The following is a 23,313-nucleotide window of genomic DNA, read 5'->3' on the forward strand; positions in this document are numbered from 1 at the left end:
TCACAAAAATACACCACTGGAGAAAATCACCTATGTTCAACAAGTAGAAGAATGTACCACAATAAATGCATTTTCAGCAGACCATTTCCAATAGTCCCAATTCCAAGGTAACAATTTTGCCTTTGCAAGTGAGAGGGCAGGGAGTCTATTATTTGGTTACTATCTGTCAGGTGAGACTTCAGGGTATGAAAAATGCTTAAGCCCATGCTTTTGCTTATCACCATTAAAGAAAGAACAGTAGAGCCATTCTGTACTAGTACTATTTTCTAATCATGAGTTTCTCTGAGTTGGGCTTAGGAAACTTGAAAATTATGTTTTTCAGGGCTGGGATTAGATTTAGTTGAATTTCAGTAGCAATCACTGGTCTTTCTGCCTGTACACCTAGACAGCAGGGCACAATCACCAGGTTCCAGGGTGAACTTGGCACTATTTTGGCATGCTCAGGGTCATCAACCCTTTAGGGTTGAAGATGCCTCTCTCTCTCTGGTTGTAAATATTGACTCACTTCATGAAAGACTACAGAGGAGGGTTGTTGAAGCTTCCTTCTGCACTCAAGACATTGCATGCTGTTAGTTAAAATGGAATAAGTAGATATATTTACCTTTTAAACACAGTGTCCTAGAATTGTAACAAAGTAATTACTCATATTAATTTAAAATGCATAGCAAACTGAGCTCCATGCTGAAAATGACATTTTTGATCCACTAATTAGCTGGACACATATAGCAATGGTGGGCCTGTGCCTTTTCTCATATGTCCTGCTTTCAACTAACTTTATAGTGCAGTTAAAAAAAAAAAAAACTGTCAATACATGACCATGTCAAATAAACATGTTATTGTTAATGACCATACTATTAGCCATGTTATTAATGACCATCTCAATATATGAGCATGTAAAACATGATGAGTTTTTCATCATGGCCAAAACATATCATGAACATTGCTATCTAACAGCTAAGTTATTGCACAGAGATCTTGAGAGCTGGATAAGATTCTTCCTTTAGAAATGTGTATGGATTGGAGATTTTGCCAACTTGGCACAAAAGAAAACTTTCCAACCCTCTCATTATTCAAAAAGTAATTACATTAAAATGAACTAAATAGATTACAAAGAAGACAAAAATTATAATCTTGTGAAGATATAAATTGTAGCCAGTGATTGGGATGTGTTTCCATTATCACTGGCATTTGTAATCTAGAAGTTTTAAACTTCAATATATTCAATTCAATACATAAGTCATTATATTAGAAAATTCCATTTGAAAACCTAGAGAAGTTAGAATGGTTCAGATATAGACATATAGTAATTCTGAAGGTATTTTATATGTTTATCCACTGATTTTTAAATATTCCTTTTCTGTGGACAAAATTCTTAATCTCTTAAATATTCATTAAGCTGATTTTAATGAAGCAAAGTAATAAAAATCATTTTGCAGCAATTTCATAAATGTGAATGAAAATATGATGCATTATGTACTGCAAGTGACCCCGGCATCTTCAGCATGTGAACAGACTCTCACACCCCATTGTCTAATTTTACACTCTTCAATAGATGATTCTCTCCCAAAACAAAATACTTCATTCAGCCATATTGGACCAGTACCTGCAAAAATCAGATACAACTGTATTAATAAGTATAGTTTAGTGTTTATGTTTGAGTGGGACAGAGCCATTAATTTATTCACCAATTTAACAAAAAAAAAATGTGTTGATCATTATCCATATACAAGTTCTGTGCTCTGTATTAAGATTCAAAAATTAACCCCCTGCCCCAGAAAATTTTATTTTCTGTCACTGTGTAAATGACTAAAATACTAAGTAATAAGAGGTGTAACAAAGGTGCATAAAGAGTTCTATGAAATCACAGATGAAAGAACTATTGGTTTCCTCTAATGATTTAATAGTTTTATTTTTAAAAATAAGGAAGGAAATAAACTTTAATAATAATGGATATATGCAATGATTTAATGATCTATATGTATCTGTACAAGGCATATCTAGAACATAAGCAATCCTGGAGTTCTTTTCTTAGGTTCCAGTGTATTTCAGTTTGCATGTGTCTGGTTTACCAGACATGTTATCTATTTTTAATTAAACCAAGAGTAATATGATCGCAAAGGGCTTATAAAATATCCTGCAAGAACACCATAGATTATTAAGTGCAAACACAAGCAAACAACCAGAAAATGGCACAGCTAACACTTATTCTTTTTGTCCGAATTCTTCCTCAGACACATTAGAAGGAAAAACGGCCTGTCAGCATAGGTTACCTAGAAGACAATTAACTAAATGAACGTAACCGCCACTTTCAAGATAAGGACATTATTTTATCAGTGAATAAGAAAACAACTGTTTTTTTTGAAAGGAATTCATGGCAGGAAAAGATAACGTTAAAACGAATATTTGGAAATGTTTTTCTGATATTCTCTAAAGATTTTTTAAGTGTATCACTATAAAAGTTCGTTCTTTTATACTTAAGACATTTGTGCTTCCCTGTGGCACAGTGGTTAAGAATCTGTCTGCCAATGCAGGAGACACGGGTTCGAGCTCTGGTCTGGGAAGATCCCACATGCCACGGAGCAACAAAGCCTGTGCGCTACAACTACTGAGCCTGCGCTTTAGAGCCTGCGAGCCACAACTACTGTGCCCGTGTGCTACAGCTACTGAAGCCTGCGTGCCTAGAGCCCGTGCTCTGCAACAAGAGAAGCCACCGCAGTGAGAAGCCTGCGGCACCACAAAGTAGAGTAGCCCCCACTCGCCGCAACTAGAGAAAGCCTGCGCGCAGCAAAGAAGACCCAACACAGCCAAAAATAAAAATAAATTAATAAATTAATTTAAAAAAAAAACAGAAAAAGCAGAACCTTTGAAAAACTTCTAAATGAATGATTTCATTGGGTTTTGTTAAACATATAATATTGCAAACCTCCTAATGAATTTTCAAGAACATTTATTTCATGTTGTCAAGAAACTGATGATTTAGCAGCAAAATTTCAATAAACACCTTTGCAAAACTGGTGGATGGTAAATAAATATCTTAATACTGTAAGCATAATCAACAATGCATTTTTTCCATTTGAATCAATATGACGTTAAAAGGTTCTCTTTCGGTCACAAGAGCTATATAAAGCATATCTAGAAACGTCTTCAAGACTTAGAAACATACCTTTGTGTAGTTCTAAAAGTTAAATGAAGACTTGTTTTTCACAGAGGCATAAATAATGGCACATATAATTACATTATTAACTGATTTTTCAAATATGTCAGTTCAAGAAATAAAAATTAACAACGTGCGTGGTTAATAATGTGCATAATTGTATAGCAGTATGTGCCTATAATATATGAATAAATTTCCAAGATATTGGAAATTTTGTAATCACAATGTGGATAACATTTGACTGAACCTTAAAAAAACTGAGGTTTTCCGTGTATGGAAAAGAAGTCATTCCATATAGTGGGGGCAGCATGAAAATACTTGATGTATTAGAACAGTTAATGGTCTCCTGGCATCTAAAACACAAAGTATATTAATGAGGGGAGGAGGACTCTTTGGGAAGGTTGGATAGAAAGCTGGGACCATGCTATAAACATTTTTGAATTTTATGTTGCGAGTCACCAAAAGAAATATCATCAGAACTATATTTTAGAATTGTATGTTTGGCAGAAATGTGGACGCTGGATTGAAGAAGAAAAAATCTATAAGCTAAAAGAACAGTTAATAGGATGTTTATATAGATATTTTCTGTGAAGACGTTTTTATTTACCCTTAGAACTAGGAAATTTTGATTTCCACATAGAAAATAAATAGGTTCATTCACTTAGTTTTTGAATAATTTGTACCTTCACCAGAAATATCCAAATACAAGACAAGTTATATTTAGGTTTACATTATCAAGGTAACTGGAAATATTGTATTTTTCATTTCATATAATAGTAATTAAATCAATAGAATCCAAACAATGTTTCTATTAGACAAGCAAAGGTTTTCCTGGGCTGACCAATTATAAGAGTAGTAACCTGGACAGCTCAAGTGTTTTCTGAAATGTTGATAAGAGTATTAAGACTTTTCAACTTGAAATTTTAAGGCAGATAAAAAGGAAAAGATTAGGAGAATATGATCTCAAAGTCAGAAACCTTGCCAGGAATACTTTTTGGTTTCCAAACTGCTCTTACTAGGCATATCATGGTCTCTTTTCTGTTTGTGTTTGTATGTATTAGCATGTTTGTGTATGTATGTATGAGCATGTTTGTGTATGCGTGTTTATTTTAAATATATACAGTCTATCAGAACTTTTTGGAAGTTGCTCCAAAGGGCTATTCAAAAACATAGGCAAGGACTTCCCTGGTGGGTCAGTGGTTAAGAATCCGCCTGCCAATGCAGGGGACATGGGTTCGAGCCCTGGTCTGGGAAAATCCCACATGCTGTGGAGCAACTAAGCCTGTTTGCCACACCTACTGACTCTGCGCTCTAGAGCCCACGAGTCACAACTACTGAGCCCATGTGCCAAAACTACTGAAGCCTGCATGCCTAGAGCCTGTGCTCCACAACAAGAGAAGCCACTGCAGTGAGAAGCCTGTGTACCACAACGAAGAGCAGTCCCCACTCGCTACAACTAGAGAAAGCCTGTGCACAGCAATGAAGACCCAACACAGCTAAATAAATAAATAAATAAATAAAACCTTCATTAAAAAAACATAGGCAAATAATAACAATTGCACAAATAATAAAACTACTTCCATTTTAACATGTAAAGGAACCAAAACAGTGGGACATTTATATATTATATTTATTGCATTTATGAACATTTATAAATTGTATAAACAAACATAAGTAAAACTTTTGGTGAAAGCCATGGCTCTGTTGTGTTTGGGAGCATGAGAACAGTATGGTTCCATGGCTTCTGTACCCAGGCGACAGTGATGCTTTCACTCTACATTTTGTAGATCTAGTCACCAGATTTATGTCTCAGCAGTGCAGAAATTTTACAATCCAGGAAAAGAGAATTAAGGGTGAGAATCCTCTCAATGTCTGAAGTATCCAGAAGGGCATCCCCGTAGGGGAAGCACAAGATAGATATTATTCAATCAATGTGCCGACATGTGAGCACAAGTTTTTAGAAACCATAGTAGAGGAAATCATGAATATTAGAATACCAAAGCTGTAGTAATAACAATGAACATTTAAGCCCACTTTTTTAAAGAATTTACCATGGGGCAGAAAATATTCAAAGTACTTTTGAGTTGTTATCTCACTGAATTCTCAAACAACCTTATAAAGTTAATAAATGCTATTATAGTGTCATTTTACTGTTGAGGAAAGTGAAAATCAGAGAGAAAAAGTAACTCCACCCAAGGTCACATAGCTAATGCCTAATGGAGCCAGTATTCCCACCCTGGCTCTGCCTAGTGTCAGTGACTTTAATCAAAGATTTACTGCAATCCCCTGCATTATTAGATTTGGTCATTTAACAAATCTCTTTTGAGTGCCTATGTGAGTGAACAAAAATCAGAATCCATTCTCTCTTGGACTGAGAGATGCAGCAACTGAGGTAACATATGTAATTAGTGGCAAAGCTGATTCTTGTATTTAGAACCCCTAACTCATATTTCAGTGCTTGTCTCACCAAGAACATATGGATGTGATAAATATATTGTATTATTCAGTAACTCTGGTTTTACGCTATGTGGAAAAGATTCAGACACAGTGAACATGCTAGGTCTTTTCACATATAATTAAAAAAATTTACTTCTAATAACTTTGTAAAATATTGGCAATTATTTCCATTTCACAGGTAAATAAACTGAGACTCAGAAAGGATGCATGAGTTTCTCAAAAGAACAGAGAGAATAGAGCCAAGCAACAGAACATGATGGCATTTAAAACTTAGAGCTATTCATTGACTACAAAGAAGCCCAGATAGTTATAAAAATAATTTTCAAGGATTTGCTGTTTTATTTTTATATTAATATATTTGGGACTATCAAGCCTAAGGAAAAAAATTATTTAATATCCATGTCCCATCTCCTTCCAAATTGTTTTCTGCATTAAAAATTAATGCCAAGGTAGCATAAAATGCATAAAATTTTATCTTCATGTGCACCTCAAAGATTAAAAAAGAGATCTGTTTTTATTTCTTTAGGTAATAACTGTTACTCAAGGATATTTTTTCTTGCTGCTGTCATTGTTATTTTTTGCCTCTGAGTTATCCTTTCTACTAGTGGAAACCTATGCAAAATCGATGTATATATTTTAGAAATGTTTTTATTCTCTAGTCCTGTTTATCATCTATTTATCTATCTACCTAACCATCTATATATCTACAATTCCCTTTACAATTTGAAGGCTGCATAAGGAGGACAGATTGACCAGTTTTGCTGTTTCCAAAAGCAGACAACAATAACCGTGTTGTCCATGGCTTCTGGAATTTTATGAGTTTGGTTTGTGATGCTTAAGAGTACGCTTGATAGATGATACCATTTTCTCTTAATCTCTCTTTTAAAAAGACAGATATTGATAGTTCTTTGAGGGATTTGAGTTTCCTTAATCTTTGGTAACACTGCTTTTATTAAAAAAAGTAATTATATTTCAAACATCAGCCAGATATACAGTGACACGATGAGATTTGAGATTAGCTCCTGAATGGATAAGTGGGGAAGCAAAAATCACTAATGGTTAAAGTCTCTGAATGAATTTTAATTACATCCAGTCAAGGCTGGGTGGCATGCATTTATATCACTTTTAAGACTTCTAGTTGGGAAGTGCTTTGTCAACAGTTTCTTCTTTGAGAAAAGCATTCTGGGTTTTTGGTTTTGGATCAATGTTAAAAATGAAATGGGAATCAGAATAGAGAATGGGTAAACTTAGACTATAGTTCTGGATTCTAGTTTTGTGGTTCTGGAGAAGCCACTTATTTTCCCTGTTTTATTATATAGGCAGAATAGAGAGGTGGGGGGTCGAAAGAGTTCTAAGATTTCATTTCCCTTTAAAATTCTGTGATCCTAAGATTCTGAAGAAGCAAGCTCTTTAGAAATGAAGTTCTTAAGGTTAAAGAACTTAGAAGGACAGTCTGCCTAGTGGAGAGACAGGGGGAGGGATGGATGTTGAGCGCTCTCTGCAGGACTGCCACAACAGCTATGTAAATGGGGCACGTTTTGTGCCACTTCTGTCAGCTTTACTTAATTTTATATGAAAAGTGGGGCTGTAGTATCTATTTCTCACAGGCACTGTAAGTACTGAATGAGATCATGTAGTAAACACCTGATAAACAGTATTATTCCATACTTAGTATTTACTGCCTTTAAAGTAAATACTATAAGTAACAGAACAGACATGTTAAGAACCCTATTATAACGGCTCTATATCAGGTTCCGTAATACCCAACATCTAAACATTTACATTTCAAAACTTTCAGTGCGCAGGGAGCAGTACATAAGAATTAGGGTTCTGACCTATTGATATATTTTATTCATCTTTGAGATTGTTTTTACTTCCAATCACTAATGGATAGTTCAGAGATGCAGAGTTATATTTTTGATCTCCTTCAGTTTATTCTTGTAATTTTTAAAAAATCCCACTCAGAAAATTGATTATGGAATGTGAAAGGGATAATGAATAAAAGATAGCATTTATGTTTAGAATTTTCTTTTGTTTCTGCTTTTAAGTTTAGAGCTTCAGCACCAACTCTTTTAAATTTAGGAGAAGATGAGATAGCTGCTCCAGATGCAGCTCTTACTTCCTGCATCAGCCGACAGGCTCAGATATGCCTGGAACAAATTCCGGGACTACCACTGTCATCTGACAAAGCTCATCCAAGTTTGCTACAGGGAGACCGCCAGGATGAGAGATTGGAAAGCTTGCATAGGGAGAGAAGAGGCTCGCTCCCCCTTCCCTGCCCCTTGCAATGGCAAGCACCAGAAGCTTCTCAGCGCTTCCTTAATTCAACCTTTTTGTCTACACAGGAAAAGGAAAGAACATTCCACTTTATGCAAATGGTACAACCAGATGAAAGAACCCATTTAAAGGAGTGTGCTTTAAGCTTTGTTCCTATAAATCATTTTCTTTGTAACTGCAAAACTCATTGTTCTTAAAGCTAATAAGGATTATCTCTGGTAAGCCAGGTTTGCTATTTTAAAATGAGAAGAAAGAAGAAAGAAAAAAAAAGAAGGTGAAACTGTGTCCAGAAAATTGTATTCTTTCCTTAATGGGAGGACAGATACAAAGGAGATAAACTTTTTTCTTCTTGTTTCAATTTTGATAGTAATGCAAAATATAGTATTAATCTGATTCTTCTTACTTTCCTATGAGAATGACACATAATTAAAACTCTAGTGCATTCCTCCTCCTCTCTACCCCTCCACTCATATTTCTAAGTTTCCTTTCCAGTCTCTGTTCTGCATTCAAAATTGCTTTTTCTTTTCCTCCTGAGTAAAACTGTAAATTTAAGGTGGAGGAGTAGAAAAAGGAGGAGTTGAAACAGCTTTACATGAAAAGGTGGTTTACCATGACTAATCCAACATCAGTTTACGATGCAAGCCTGTTTCTTAAAATACAATGTACAATGAAGCAGATCATGAAATTTATTTTTTAGATTCTTTTTCTCCAGAACAAATCACCTCAGTTCTATTCTTTCTCCCAGCTCATCTTGCTTTATTATTTTAAAATTCTCATCATCATTCTTCAATATTTTGGGACTGAACTCTATGCAGAGAGATAAAACAGAGCTGGATGTGTGTGGAGCAGAGTGGGAAGATTAGGAGAGAAGGTTACACAGAACGCTTCTTAAATCACACCTGTGTACTGTGGGAAAAACCACATTCAACTTTACCACCCTTGGAACATCGTGAATATCGCTCTACAGTATAACACGGATCTGACTTTTCTACCATTCAACAAGGATGGCAAATAAACTTGTAATTTTACAGCTGGCAGTGCCGCTACCAGTGATCTCTGTCACTCTTGAGCAATGCTATGAGTCCGGCTTCGTAATGGGCACTTCCTATATGCAGCTCATTTCAGATTAAAATAAATCTGCTGGGTTGTTATTATTATTCTCATAAAACTGAAAGTCTGAGATGTATCAGAGCTAAGGTTTCAACTCCTATCTCCTTAGTTTATATTATAAAACTTTTAGTCTTTCCAGTTCACTTTGGTAGGTATTTGAGAATGTGAGAGGAAAAACAAAATTCTGATATACCTCATTGTTTTATTATAATAAAACTCTAGTCTAATGTATAGGCTCACCAGCTACCATAAATACAAAGCCTCACTGAAAATGGATGCTCATCTTAGAGAAGTAGTCAGTTACCCGAAGAAAACTTGAGAGAATCGTCTCCATATAGCCAAATGACTCATTTCACATGAGACTAAACTCTATTGTTTCTTATATAAATAATGAGCTTTCTTTTTTTTTGGCCAGTGTTTCAGAATATGTATTTTATTCCTTTCTTACCAGTGCTTTAGACTAGAAATCCCTAGAGGTATAAGCAAGAATGAATAAAAGCTGTGGGGAAAAGAATATTTTACTTGTGAGACTAGGCCTGCAAGTTAATGGAATCTTAAGATAATAGTCTCCAACTGTGTGTTTACCATCTAGGTTTAGAGCCTCAATGGAAGAACAGCTTTGAAATCTATGGCAAGGCTTCATATTCGTAAATAGAACAGAGCCATTTGTTTAAAATATATAATTGTATAAAACATTTCAAATACAATCTGTGGTGGGAAAGTGAATAAGACGTCTTATTCACTTTCCCACCACAGATTGTATTTGAAATGTTTTATACAATTACGTATTTTAAATAAATGGCCTTTCATGCTATGGATCTTAGTTACCAAAGAAATGGATTCTTTCCTCATAGAACATTGTAGAAAACTCAGATTGGCAGTTTAGTCTTCCTAAACAATTCACTGATTCATTTGATTTTCTAGTGACTAAGAGTTAGGGAATTTTTTCTTTTCCCCTTCTGTGGGGGAAAAAAAAAATCCAGCTTATTGCTGTTTAAAACAATTCATTTAGGAGGTAAATTTTACAGGTGGAAAGATGATTTTGGTCCGACACTTTTCAAGATGGGGAAGAAGTTCTGAAAGTGTAGTAGAAATGGAAAATTTGGAAATTCCAAAGATCTATTGGATGATGGCAAATTATGGATATTTTCTATTTCCTTTGTTTCTTCTATTCAAAACTCTAAGGTACAAATTAAAAACTGACAGCTGGGGGCTTCCCTGGTGGCACAGTGGTTGAGAATCTGCCTGCCAATGGAGGGAACACGGGTTCGAGCCCTGGTCTGGGAAGATCCCACATGCCGCAGAGCAACTGGGCCCGTGAGCCACAACTACTGAGCCTGCGCGTCTGGAGCCTGTGCTCCGCAACAAGAGAGGCCGCGATAGTGAGAGGCCCGCGCACCACGATGAAGAGTGGCCCCCACTTGCCGCAGCGGGAGAGACCCTCGCACAGAAACGAAGACCCAACACAGCTAAAAAAATAATAATAAAAAATAAATAAATAAACAAATAAATTTTAAAAAAATTGATAAAATGAATTCTTTTCATAAAGGAATAAAGGATATTGTGATCTATTATTAATACTATTTACGTGTTTAGCACAATGCCTGACACATAGTTATTACTCAATAAACTGTAGCATAATAGTACTTAACAATATGTTTTATGAATTTAAGAAGCCTATCTTATCTTGTTTAGTCTTTTGACATGATAATTTGACATACTCTACTATTTTATCATCATACACAAGATTATCTGGTAATACTGCTATTTTATCTCTATTATTTTGCATACAATTTCCTATTGCCCATATCTATCGAGAAGAATAACACAAAATCAAGATGGTCAAATCTTTTTTTTTTTTTTTGGTCAACATCAACTTCAGAGATACCAATTATCTATCACATATGGACAGTAGAATAAATAAAGAGGAAATGCTGACTTTAAAATTCTAGTTTACCTATATATGGCTACTTTTTTCTAATCTGTCCTTCAGAATTGAAGCACTTATATATGTTTAATTATACATAAAACCTATTATTAGGTGCCAATTTAGAAAAATAAAATGAGGTAATAAAAATATCATGGGTAAACATTCATTTTGTCTCCAGCAAATTTTCTTCCTAGCTCTTTCAATACATTCATAGAACAAGTTACTGAGTCATCCAGATGAAAATACACAGATATACATGCAGCAAAAAAATTATTCAATTCGACCTCAAATAGAGGGGAAAGTAACCTTTCTCTTCCCTTATTTCTCATCAAGTTCCTTAAAGGAGAAGTCACAATTAGTAGGCATAGAGAACCCGTAAAATCGTCTCTTTCTCTTTCATGGTTTTTCACTGTCCTTTCAGAATACAGGTGCTCCATCATGGACTAAGGTTTGGGAAGTAAATGCAGAAGCTGGTACCCACCACCCACCCTCCAGTTCCACAGAAGAGAGAATGAGGGAGCACGTGGAATTGCCCAGCTGTCCACAAGACCCAGATATGTAAATGACTTTCCCAGGAAGTCATGCCTTGTCTATATAATTCACTGGTTCCTGTTCTGCTTTACCAGTAATTTTCCATATTTTCCTCTATTGTCCAACTAACTGATTGAGTCTAAACGAAATTTAGACATTAAATGTTGTCTGAGAGCATCTTTTTCTTTTTTTTAAATCTCTATCTTTTCATTTCTACTTTCTAGGAAAGGCCTAAAAAAAAGAATCCTGCTTCTTATTCTATATGTTCCTGTCTCTACTTGATTGTACGTACTGGAGAATGCCTACATTTCATTAAAAAAAACAAAAAAATTACCTTGTCCAAAATAAGCTCCCTTATGCACATTTCGAGCACCTTGGTATCCCAAACTCCTACAGATGACCTGTCCTCCACGCAATTCCCAGCGGTCGTCACAAACTGTACCCCACTGGCCATCATGGAAAATTTCCACTCTGCCTTCGTGAGGGCCGCTACCACCAACCAGTCGAACTGTCTTAGATGGTGCTGTCACAGAAACAAGCAGGGCTTAATTTTACATATATGTACATATTGCTTTTTGCTTTAAAAAAAAAAAAAGCATTGAGCACATTTTTCCAGCAAGTTCAATTATTGGAATAAATATTAAACTTTCTAGCACCACCTATTGGTAAAGAGTTTAATTGCAAACATTGTACATATTGGTCAGATCTGAAGAGTAAATCTACTCTTTCTTTTTTATAAGTTACATCTATGAAAACACTGCAATGATTTTGTTCCAGTGACTTTAAAATTTTACAGCTACAAGTCTGTGAATGTTATAGAGATTTTACATACTATTTTTAAAAATTTTAATAAAGTGATTGCTTTCTTGACACACTAACACACAAACTGGAACATACATCCAGTGACTTTCAGTGATACAGGAGGTTGAGGAGAAGATATTTTATAGTATCATAAACATAAAAATAGACCAAACATCCTGTTCTTTACCAAGAAAAATAAGGTAACTATAATGACAAAATCAATTTAGAAATAGCAAAGATATTCCTTGATATAAGCCCCCTGGATTTTGTCCCAAAGTGTTTCTCTTGTTTTGAAAAAGGATGAGATAGAAATCAGACAACTTTCGTTTATTTTGAGAAATCGCTAAAGCAGTAAACTTTGGGAAGAAATATACCATGTTTACAACAAAGTAATTTTGTTCTGCAATGCCTAAGTAATCAAAATTGCCATATATACAGTAAACTTTTATAAAACTTTGATCATGTGCAGTGATTTACATAAATATGAAATGTCTCTTTCCCATTTTTAAAACCAACATACACATTTTGAACCTAAGAACAGATAAAGTGTGTAAGTAGTATCACAAAAAATTTCACTTAGAGTTAGAAAATTTCTTTAAACAGCCTGAACTATTCTAGTAAGTATTTGTTAAAAAATTATTTGGCTGAAGAACAGAAAAAGGCAAAGACAGAAAATAATTTTTAAAATTTACTTAGTGCTAAATAAAATAAAAATATCCTCTAATAATTAGAAAAGCCAATGAATAAACACAGTTCTATTTAAATATATCTTTTCAAATATGAGTTTGAAGAACACCATAATATAAAAAAGCAAGATGTAATTGTTACAACAGAAATATCTCTGTAATGTGAAAATGGAGTTTTAGTGTATGGGTTTTCAGAACTCAGTTAACTAAAGAAATAGTAACTTTTGTTTTCTAATTTGAGTAAATTTTGTTGGAACAGTAATCCAACAACATGTAAAAAAAAAAAAAATTTCCTACAAGCCTGACTGAGCCACTCAGAAACATGAAAAGCAAACATGTATTAACATGTAGTATTACAATTATAATTATTTTCTTGATTCGTCCAAAGTATAATTCAGTGCTAAATACTGAATTAATGTAATAATGTCCAGGTGCATAAGCCCTTCCTCACTTAATAAACATGAGTTCCAAACATTAAAAACATTTTTAAAAAGGAAAATAATTTGCTATTGCAGTATTCAAACTTCCAATTACTAAGTAAAATACCTGGGTGACCCAATCATTCACTGTAAATGCCTAAGAAAATAGGAAATAATAATCCAGGAATAGATTGTGTAGTTTTAAAACATTAGAGTCATGTGATAGTAACTAGTGCCACTCCCAAATGTTTATTTTTACAGAAGTCACCAAGGTGGACCAGTCTGGTGGCAGGGTCTGATCAGAACCTCACATATTCCAAAACCCGGTTTTTGTAGGTTTAGAGGATTTATCTCTTAGTGGCAGACTAATGTTAAACAGACTCTCAGGACTAAATGTCAATTCAATTTACAACCAGAAATGTAATTGCCTCAAAAACGGGAATATCTTTAACTACTTGACAAGGCCATTTTCTCTCTGTGGGCAATCTGCACAAGAAGTCAAATCACAATCAAGTGAATTATTCGTTTAATTAATTTATTAATTTACAATGAGACATAGCTATGAGATTTTGCCTCTGGGTTTGGCCAGTGCTCTTTGCTTAACACATTTTTCTTTATATATGTTAATATGTTCCATCAGGTTAGGTGGTTTGACATATCTCTGCTCTGATTCACTGCAGTTTAACTTTCTAAAGGCAATCTTACTATTCTTATTCCCTAGATTTGGAGGAAAGTGTAGAGTACTGATAATTTCTATATATTTTTAAAAGTCTGTGTGTAAAATTAAAATATATAAAATATTTATTACACAAATAGCTCATTCATATTTTTATAAGATACCAGACAAAAAATAAATAATAGAGTAGATAATTTACAAAGGTATTCTAATCTAATCTGAGATAATAACTTCAAATATAGTGAAAGTTAAGAAGTTCAGTAGTTATTATTGTTTTGTTTATTGAAGGCTTATTTTTAAAGAAGGAAGTAAAACATATATTAAATATCTCTGAATAGAGGAATAGCTAAATTAATTATAGTATACATTAGATGGATAGTTTTAGACTCATTAAACATTCCTGTCAAAAGAATCATACAGAAAATAGAGAAAAATGATAATATAAAATTTAAGTGACTATATTAACATTAATGTTTCATTTTAATATGCAAAAAAAATTGATATATAAAAAGATTAGAAGGAAATATCCAAGCATACTGACAGTGATTTTGTACAGGGGACAGAAATTGAATATAAAATCTTTTTCTTATTTTCTGAAATTATATTATTTTTAAAACTAAGATTAATTTAATTAAATAAGTGGTGGCCAGATAGTCACTAATGTCCTTACTGTTTTAAAGGGTCTATGATTCAAGTTAAGCTGAAATTCATAAAATTGAGGGAAAGCACAAGCTCAGAATGAGAGATATAGTATAATGTCATTTATATAAAACACAGAAAATAATACCATCTATCATTTATGTAAACATAGATATGTAGTAAATATATAAAAACATGAATAGAAAGAAACATGTAAACTCCATGATAGAAGTTTAACCTGGAAAAGCAAGGGAAGCAGGCATAAATGGGGCTTCATCTGGGCTAGTTAACATGATATTTCTTAAAAGAGAAATATGTGTAGTCCATATGGTAAAAGGACAACACCTCTAAAATGCGGGTGGTGTGTACACGACTATGTATTAGCTATTTGTTGTAAATGTTCTTCCTTCTTTTCTTTATATTTGAAATCTATTTTATTTAAAGAAGAAATCCATTTTATTTAAAGTCCCATGTTCACAGGGACACTGATGGAGCCATCTATGGGTCCAAAATAAATTATAAAAGTGCTTCATATACAAGTCTTTTCTTGAAAGTTAGGAAAAAATATTATGAATCTACTATGCTTGAGACAGGAAGAGGTCAGGGCACAACCTTTAAAAGAATGACATAGCCATTGAAGACACAACAATCTGGTTAGAACAACTAGGTCCAAGATGGCGGACAGGTTGACTTCCACTAGACCTTGAGCCTCATTATACACTCATTGTAATACATCAGCATACTAAATGACATACCCACAGGCACCATGACGGTTCTGAGGCCAACCATAAAAGGCCAAAAAGTAGGCGATGACCCAATTCCTGGAAATCTCCACTCCATCCCCAAAACAGTTGGAATAATCCTCCCACTCATTAGCCTATGAAATTGCCCAGCCTATAAAAACTAACCACCCATATTTTGGGGACTCTTGCCTTCTGAAATGCCCCATACACTGTCTATGAAGTGTGTATCTCCCTGAATAAAACTTCTTTTACTTTACTCTGGCTCGCTCTTGCATTCTTTCCTGCGCAAAGCCAAGAACCCACACTTGGTGGCAGTCCCAGCGACTCACGCAAGACCTGGGATGTGACCATCCTCTCGTGCCCCACTTCCTTTCCTGCAACAAGCTCTAGTAGACAAAAATTTAATTTGAAAAGCGAAGTCAGGAAGAATGTGGACTATGGGGTGTCTTTGCATTGTGTCCATCACTGCTACTTGAGTGGAAGTAAAGAACTGAGGTTAAAATGTAAAATGACTTTTGAGGAGTGTAGCCATTTCATTTCAATTATTATCACATTGTTTACCTCATGGTCATGCTTTCTTTGTTTTGTATCATTTATTGGAATTAGGATTTAGGGTTAAATTTATTACTCAATAGTAATTATTATATTTGAGTTTCAAATGTAACAAAAATTTTTTTAAAAAAGTCTGGTTGCAAGTTGACCCAGAAGTCTTTGCAATATGGCAAAATTCCTCTAGAAAGGGAACTGATTTTTTAATTTAAGATAATTAGCTTAATGAGGTATTTAGCTATGAAAGGCACATCCTGGTGTGAAATAAAACTCATTTTATGGCAAGACAAGAAAAATTTAAACATAAAAAAATTTTCTCTGCCCTTTGGATTCCACTCTCCCTTCTACTGTGCATCGTGTATCTGCCTTATGCATCGACCAGACCTCCCCCATCAGCAGAAATACCTGCTCAACCATAAAGAACAACATTCTCCTAGCATTAGCAAGACAACTCCTTCAAAGATAACATTCCTTCTTGATCTTGTACGGGATCACATGACTTACCACGATGACCCTTAGATCTGGATCATGTAAACTGTCAATAATACATCATTTGATGTACAGCCCTCTGTCTCAAAAAACTTATATAACTGTGCCTTGACTTCTAATGGGCGGAAGAGTTCTCAGACCTGAGATGCTCTTGCTGAGTTATAATCCTCAAATTTGGCCCGAATAAAATTTTCCATTTCTTTCTTAGATTGACTGATTTTTTTTTTTTTTTTTTTACACTGGATATCAGATGTTTGGAGAAATAGGTTGAATTTCTTGGAAAAATAATTTAACAGATTTTGAATCTTACTCCAGAAGTCAAAGAAAACAAGTATTTTGGAAGTCCCCAAACAGGGTAAAGAGGAGAAACCAGAGGGAGAAGATTTCAGTGGAGCAGGGGTATGCAAGGTATTTTGATGGCAGGGGAGAGACTGCGGAGAGCGGCCAGTGAGGAAAATTTGGAGTCTAATCTAGCCAGGAATTTCGACACAGTAAACTCTAAGGTTCAACTTGAAAGTTGTAGACTCTTCTGCTCACATTTTCCTGTTATGAATCAGTCTTCAGTAAAATTCTCTTAGATCCCCAGGTGGAGCTAGGGAACATCCTCAAACGAAGGGCGAGGTGTGGCGCTCACTGTTGGAATGAGTGACATGGGGGAAACGGAGCGACCACAGATGCATAGGCATGTGAGTTTCCTAGGGCTACGATATTAAATGGTCACAATTTGTGCAGCTTAAAACAACAGAAATTTATTCTCACAGTTCTGGAGGGCAGAAGTCTGAAATCAAGATGTCCACAGGGCTGTTTTCTCTTTGAAGGCTCTGGGGAGAAATCCTTCCTTGCCTTGTCTTAGGTTCTCATGACTCCGGCCAGTCTCAGTGTTCTTTGGCTTGTAACCGAATCACTCTAATCTCTGCCTCTGTCTCCAGGTTTTCACCGCGTCTCTGTGGCCTCCTCTTCTTATAAAAACGCCAGTTGTTAGCTTTAGGGACCACTTGAATCCAACATGACCTCATCTTAGCCTAACTACACCTGCAAAGACCCTACTTCCAAATAAGGTTGCATCCTGAGGTTTCAGGAGCACATGAATTTCTAGAAACCCTATTAAACCCACTATCACAGCCGTGGCAGGGATTTGAATGAGGAGACATGGGGAATATAATTTTTCTGTATTTTCGTCAATCTACTTCAGGCAAGAGGCACTGGAATTGCCTTAGAATGTGAGGTTGGTGCTCAAACAATTTTATTTCAATATTAAAGAACTGACCCCCAAGATGTGAGGACTGCAGAATAGCTGGGTCGTAGACATTTGGTTACATTGGAAATTAGTGGCTTAGCAAAGTTAACCACGATGACACTGCACACCCACAGTTCAGCGACTGAATAATTAGAAGACTGAGAATGTGTTGCGTCAAAATAAACTGTACCAAACCTCAGATGATATTGAGTAAATCTATTATAACTTTAAAGTTCTTACTTCACAGTGGATTAAGCAGGATATGAGTGACAATTCAGGTGAAGCAGGGGATAAGAATAACTGTAGTACCCCAGGAAAGGGTCAGGATCTAGGTTAAGCCACAGTGGGAGATATTTCTGGGACACTTCATGTGCAAGCAAGTAACTGTGTTGTTCTAGGGAATCTCGTCTTGAGATTCACATTGTAGGGCAATGCATGGCCAGAGAAGCCAGGTTAAGGGAGCAAATGATAGGTTGTTAACTGGGAATTCTTTGGTGGTCCAGTGGTTAGGACTCCGTGCTCTCACTGCCCAGGGCCCGGGTTCAATCCCTGGTCAGGGAACTAAGATCCCACAAGTCACCTGGTGCAGCCAAAAAAAAAGGCTAGAACCTATAACCTATATTCGGTAAGTGCTTGAATTGGAACAAAAGAAACAATTTTGTATTAGCGTAAGACTACATTTACTGCAGAACAGGAAGCCAGGACCTGGTTCTCTGAAGAAGAAAGCCATTTGGTCCTCCGAGGTCGTGGAGGCAGGGGAAGTGGCGTGTTGGGTCTCTCTACTCCATCTGAACTCCAGCACATAACTGGAGGAATTTCAAATTTTGCTAATGCAGAAGACCTGGCTGGAACCGTATTGATGTGTTCTTTTTTCTTCCTTCTCATTAGCTCTGGTGAGAGTCAGGCTGTAAGTCAGCTGGGATAACTCCTAAACAGGACCAGTGCTAACCACTGGATTCACTACTGATTTAAATCTCTATTTCAATTTACAAGACATATTAGTTATACATACTACAAAGAAACACATGTATTGTGTTAATGGAATACTATACATTTTTAGCGCCCATTTATGGAATCATGTAAAGCTTGAAACACCACGTAACTGTCAAGAATGAGCAGCATTTATCTAAATCAGCTGGAGACATTACTGCTCAGGTACACTCTGCTCTGCTGAAGCCCAGCTGGGCTACTGAGAAAAGGACAGTGAGAGGTTAAACGAGAGACACAATAAAACAAGAGGACATCAAAGCAACCACATTATATTGAAAAAAAAAAAGTTCAAATTGAGCCAGTTATGGAAATAAAGACAGAATATTAGTGGGTAGCTTCTTGCCCTTGTGCATATGAGTAATTCTCAATACAATAATGGAGGCTACGTAAGCATTCTAGAAAGACTATGTTTCTGAGTTAATATACTTGGGGGAAAAGACTGGAGGCAATGGCTGGAATGGGATATGAAGGAAGAAACATAAACTAACAGAGATTAATTGAGAATGCTTTTTGGGAATTTGACCTAATGGAGTTCAGATTGTAAGAACTCTTATCTTAAGGTCTTTCAATGATTAGGCCCATTCTAGAAAACCAAATGGCTCTTTACAAATCTCTTTCTCTCCCTTCCTTCTTCCTCTCTCCACACCTTCCGTATGACATATTTGTGATATTTATATATAAAAAATATATAAAGCTAGTTGTGGGAGTGTTGAATGGAGTCACAGTTACAAATAGGGACTTTGGAGATCAATACACCAGGCTTTGTGATTCTGTTCTAACACTTAGTGGTAAGCTTCAGTTTCTAATCTATAAAATGGGAATGATGATAGGACTTACCTCAAAGGCTCTTCTGAAGATCAGATGAGATAACGCATTAAAGCCCCTGCATTGGAGAGTAAATATTTTCTAAAAGCTCATTATTATACTTATTTCATGGTTGGAAGAGAAGCCTTTCCTTTGGTCAACTGAATGCTTGGAGAAAGACCAGAATTCATTAAAGGTTGTGCTGAGTCCTCAGCCGAAATCAAATGAAAGACATACAGCTATTTCATATCATTGTATGAGTTTCAAAATAAGACATTTACTCTAAATCCACATCCTAATTACAGTCTTATTGGGTTAAAAGCACAGTAGAAAACACTAACAAATGACACATTAGTAATTGGTATGTTGAGGACAGAACCTCACACAAAGTGTTTCATTGTATGGCCGGAATTCTGTTTGCTTGAAACACATACACTCTCAAGTTAGGGTGAGAACACAGCAAACTATTAGGACAAGCTTTAGAACTTGGGGCAGACTTGTTTTCTCTTTATTATACGTTATTAAATTTGGTGTAATTTGTGCATTTGAACAGGGCATTTCAGCCTCTACTTTTGTCTAAAGAAAAAAGCCTTTCTCCCCTAATTTGGAAAGTTCAGGTTCGTATTTGACACACTTAAGAATTCCTTTGCAGTCTGGGGTGCCAGATAACTGGTGAACTGAATCCCCTGACATTGTCTCCCAGGGTCGCTGGGATCAGGGCCATCAGTGGCAAGTGTGGACCAAGTACTGCTGGAGAAGAAGAGGGCTCCCAGGTGCTGCCTGCCCCCCGGTACAGAATGGGGTAGGAAGTCCTATCCAATTAAACCACAGGCAAAGAGATCCAACTCATCTCCAGATGTTTGCTTTAACTGGCTCGTCATCGTTGCCAGTTTGCTACTACTGAGGATGATCTGATACCTCTCTGCCCCTTTTTTTCCTGGAGACTTTGGTGTCAAGCCAGCACAGACCCAGAGTACCACTGACAACTCTAATTTGTTTCAACACTTCTCGGAGCTTTTTCATCAGCAGCGTCTTGGGCTCAGACTTTGTTCCTCAGAGCCTGGAACTCCTGTTTTATTAGCCTGACATTTTGTTCTGACCTCTGTTGACAGCTTCTGGCCTCTGGCGTGCACTCTGTTCAGTCACTCCTTTTATTTATAACTTATGCTCTTTTGCTCGGCTCAAACTCATTGATTTGTGATCTGGTCACACTTGCGTTGCTCTATCTAATGTAAAATCTTATCTGATTCTCCAGCGCTTCTTTTTGTCCATGGCATTTATTTAGCTTCTTGCATTTTCATTTGGCTCTCACTCCTGTCCTGATTACAGATTTTAAATGTCTGCATTATACCAGCGAGGAAGAGCAGCTCCGGTTCAGAGAGACCACGACCACTGAGAACTATGCCTTTGAGTGTAAAGCACTTTATAGTATTACAGAGCATATGCGTGCACACAATATCTTATGTGACCCTCACAACAATCCAGTGAGGTAGGCATTACGATGCCCATTTCACTGGGGAATGAATGGAAGTGGGGAGACACATATAGGGACACTACTGAGAATTCTACTAGAATCTTAATGTTGTGAATCCTGGGACTATGTGTTAAACCTTGAAGGAAAGGAGAGTTGAGAAAATTCAATCTGTTGATTAATAGAGAGACATTCAAAACTAACATGGAATCCCACATTTTTCCTTTTTTTAGTTTGCCTTTTCTTACATTTTCTCCTTTCTCACTGTCAGCCCTTTCTTCATCTACACAAAATATCTCCAGTTCTACTGAAATATTTCTTTTTCTCCAGGATCTATACTGGATATTTAAAGCATAAAGTACAATGAGTTGTGTTTTAAAAAAAAATTTTTTTTTACAGTTTTTATTCAATAACATAACTAGCACACTTAGGAACTTTGTTTTTTACATGTGCTTTTATGCAGCAGGCTGGTGAAAAGAGCTTTTTAGACTAAAACAATTTCAGCATTTTTTTTTTTAATGATCAAAATAGTCTTGCTTGAAACAGCTAGGTATTTTAAGGAAACAAGTTTTGGTCTTTGATTCAAAAATGTTGAATGAACTGCCCCAGCTCCACTTGACCTCACTATAGAACTTGAAAAAAAAATATGCCATATATTGGAGAATAAGAAGACATGAATGTAAACTAAGCAAATCAAAGTCAATTTACCTTTTTTAAAATTCTAAGGAATTTAAACATCGTGACCTACTCTGAACACCTGTGGAGCCCTGTTCCTTGCCCCCATATACCTCTGCTCTATTACATAACTGCCTGTTTCCATGTCTACGTCTTTCTGGGACAATTAGTTCAGGAAGTCCAGGGACAACAGCTATCTTATTAGCTGTTAAGTCCAGCTCCAGGAGGTACACAATAAACATATGCTGAATGAACAAATGGATTCTTTTATGGCATCCCTATCTCTGGTTGAGACTGGTATTTTTGAGGGTAAAGAATGCACATGTAATCGGTATCCATGAGATTTCTCCTGGAACCCGATGGGTTCAGGAGACACTAGGTGAGTGGGTGGCAGAGGGCTCCTGGCCTGGCTCTCAGGAAGGTAGGAACAGCCCGCCAGTCAGTACATGGGAGGCGTCCCAGCTCAGGACGGTGGTGATGGTGGGGTGCTGGAGTGGGGAGAGGTATGAGCAGGGGAGCAGAGACCCAAACAGTACCAAGGACCAGGAGAGGAAGGCATGCGGAAGCCGGGCACCACTCGGGAACCAAGGTTGTTTGGAGGAGCCACAAAGGGATCTTGGAATCAGTTGTGCTGTGACTTGTCCAGAGGTGAAGGTCCTTTTAGTGAGATGGTAGCACAGGGTGTCCCGCCCAACCCACCTGATCTTCAAAGGGGCCTGCCCTAATACGATCAGGGAGTTATGCTGGTCCTGACACATACATAAAAGAGGAAATAAGAATGAAATTAGAACATTCTCTAACACCATATGCAAAAATTAACTCAAAATGGATTAAAGACCTAAATGTAAGACTAGATACTATAAAACTCTTAGAGGAAATCACAGGGAGAACACTCTCTGACATAAATCACAGCAAGATGTGATAGATCTTTTCTGATCTATCTCCTAGAGTCATGAAAATAAAAACAAAAATAAACAAATGGGACCTAATTAAACTTAAAAACTTTTGCACAGCAAAGGCACCCATAAACAAAATGAAAAGAAAACCCACAGAATGGGAGAAAATATTTGCAAACGAAGTGACCGACAAGGGATTAATCTCCAAAATATACAAACAGCTCATGCAGCTCAATATCAAAAAAACAAACAACCCAATCAAAAAATGGGTGGAAGATCTAAATAAACATTTCTCCAAAGAGGACATACAGATGGCCAAGAGGCACATGAAAAGATGCTCAACATTGCTAATTATTAGAGAAATGCAAATCAAAACTATAATGAGGTATCACCTCACACCAGTCAGAATGGCCATCATTAAAAAATCTACAAACAATAAATGCTGTAGAGGGTATGGAGAAGAGGGAACCCTCCTACACTGTTGGTAGGAATGTAAATTTGTACAGCCACTATGGAGAACAGTATGGAGGTTCCTTTAAAAACTAAAAATAGAGCTACCATATGATCCGGCAATCCCACTCCTGGGCATATATCCAGAGAAAACCATAATTCGAAAAGATACATGTACCCCGATGTTCACTGCAGCACTATTTACAATAGCCAGCACATGGAAGCAACCTAAACGTCCATTGACAGAGGAATGGATAAAGAAGATGTGGTATATATATACAATAAAATATTAGTCAGCCATAAAAAAGAACGAAATAATGCCACTTGCA

At 36.2% G+C, this 23,313-nt stretch overlaps 1 protein-coding gene across 7 annotated transcripts in view; it reads right to left on the reverse strand.

Annotated features, from left to right (window-relative positions):
* Positions 1-1,387: 1,387 nt before the first annotated feature.
* MSR1 (macrophage scavenger receptor 1) overlaps positions 1,388-23,313 on the reverse strand; it is a 69,338-nt gene continuing 47,412 nt past the window's right edge. For 5 of the 7 annotated variants that reach the window (XM_007174034.2, XM_007174033.3, XM_007174035.3 and 2 more), the window contains 2 exons: positions 11,794-11,982; positions 1,388-1,603 (listed from right to left, as the gene is read on the reverse strand). In XM_007174034.2, the coding sequence (XP_007174096.2) occupies positions 1,470-1,603; positions 11,794-11,982 (323 nt within the window). In that variant the 3' untranslated portion in view covers positions 1,388-1,469. Of the gene's footprint in view, positions 1,604-11,793; positions 11,983-16,269; positions 22,388-23,313 lie in introns of those variants that run through there. The other 2 variants (XM_057537502.1, XM_007174037.3) reach the window with 2 other exon arrangements.

The sequence above is a fragment of the Balaenoptera acutorostrata genome, chromosome 21 (assembly GCF_949987535.1).
Source record: "Balaenoptera acutorostrata chromosome 21, mBalAcu1.1, whole genome shotgun sequence".
Taxonomy (NCBI): domain Eukaryota; kingdom Metazoa; phylum Chordata; class Mammalia; order Artiodactyla; family Balaenopteridae; genus Balaenoptera; species Balaenoptera acutorostrata.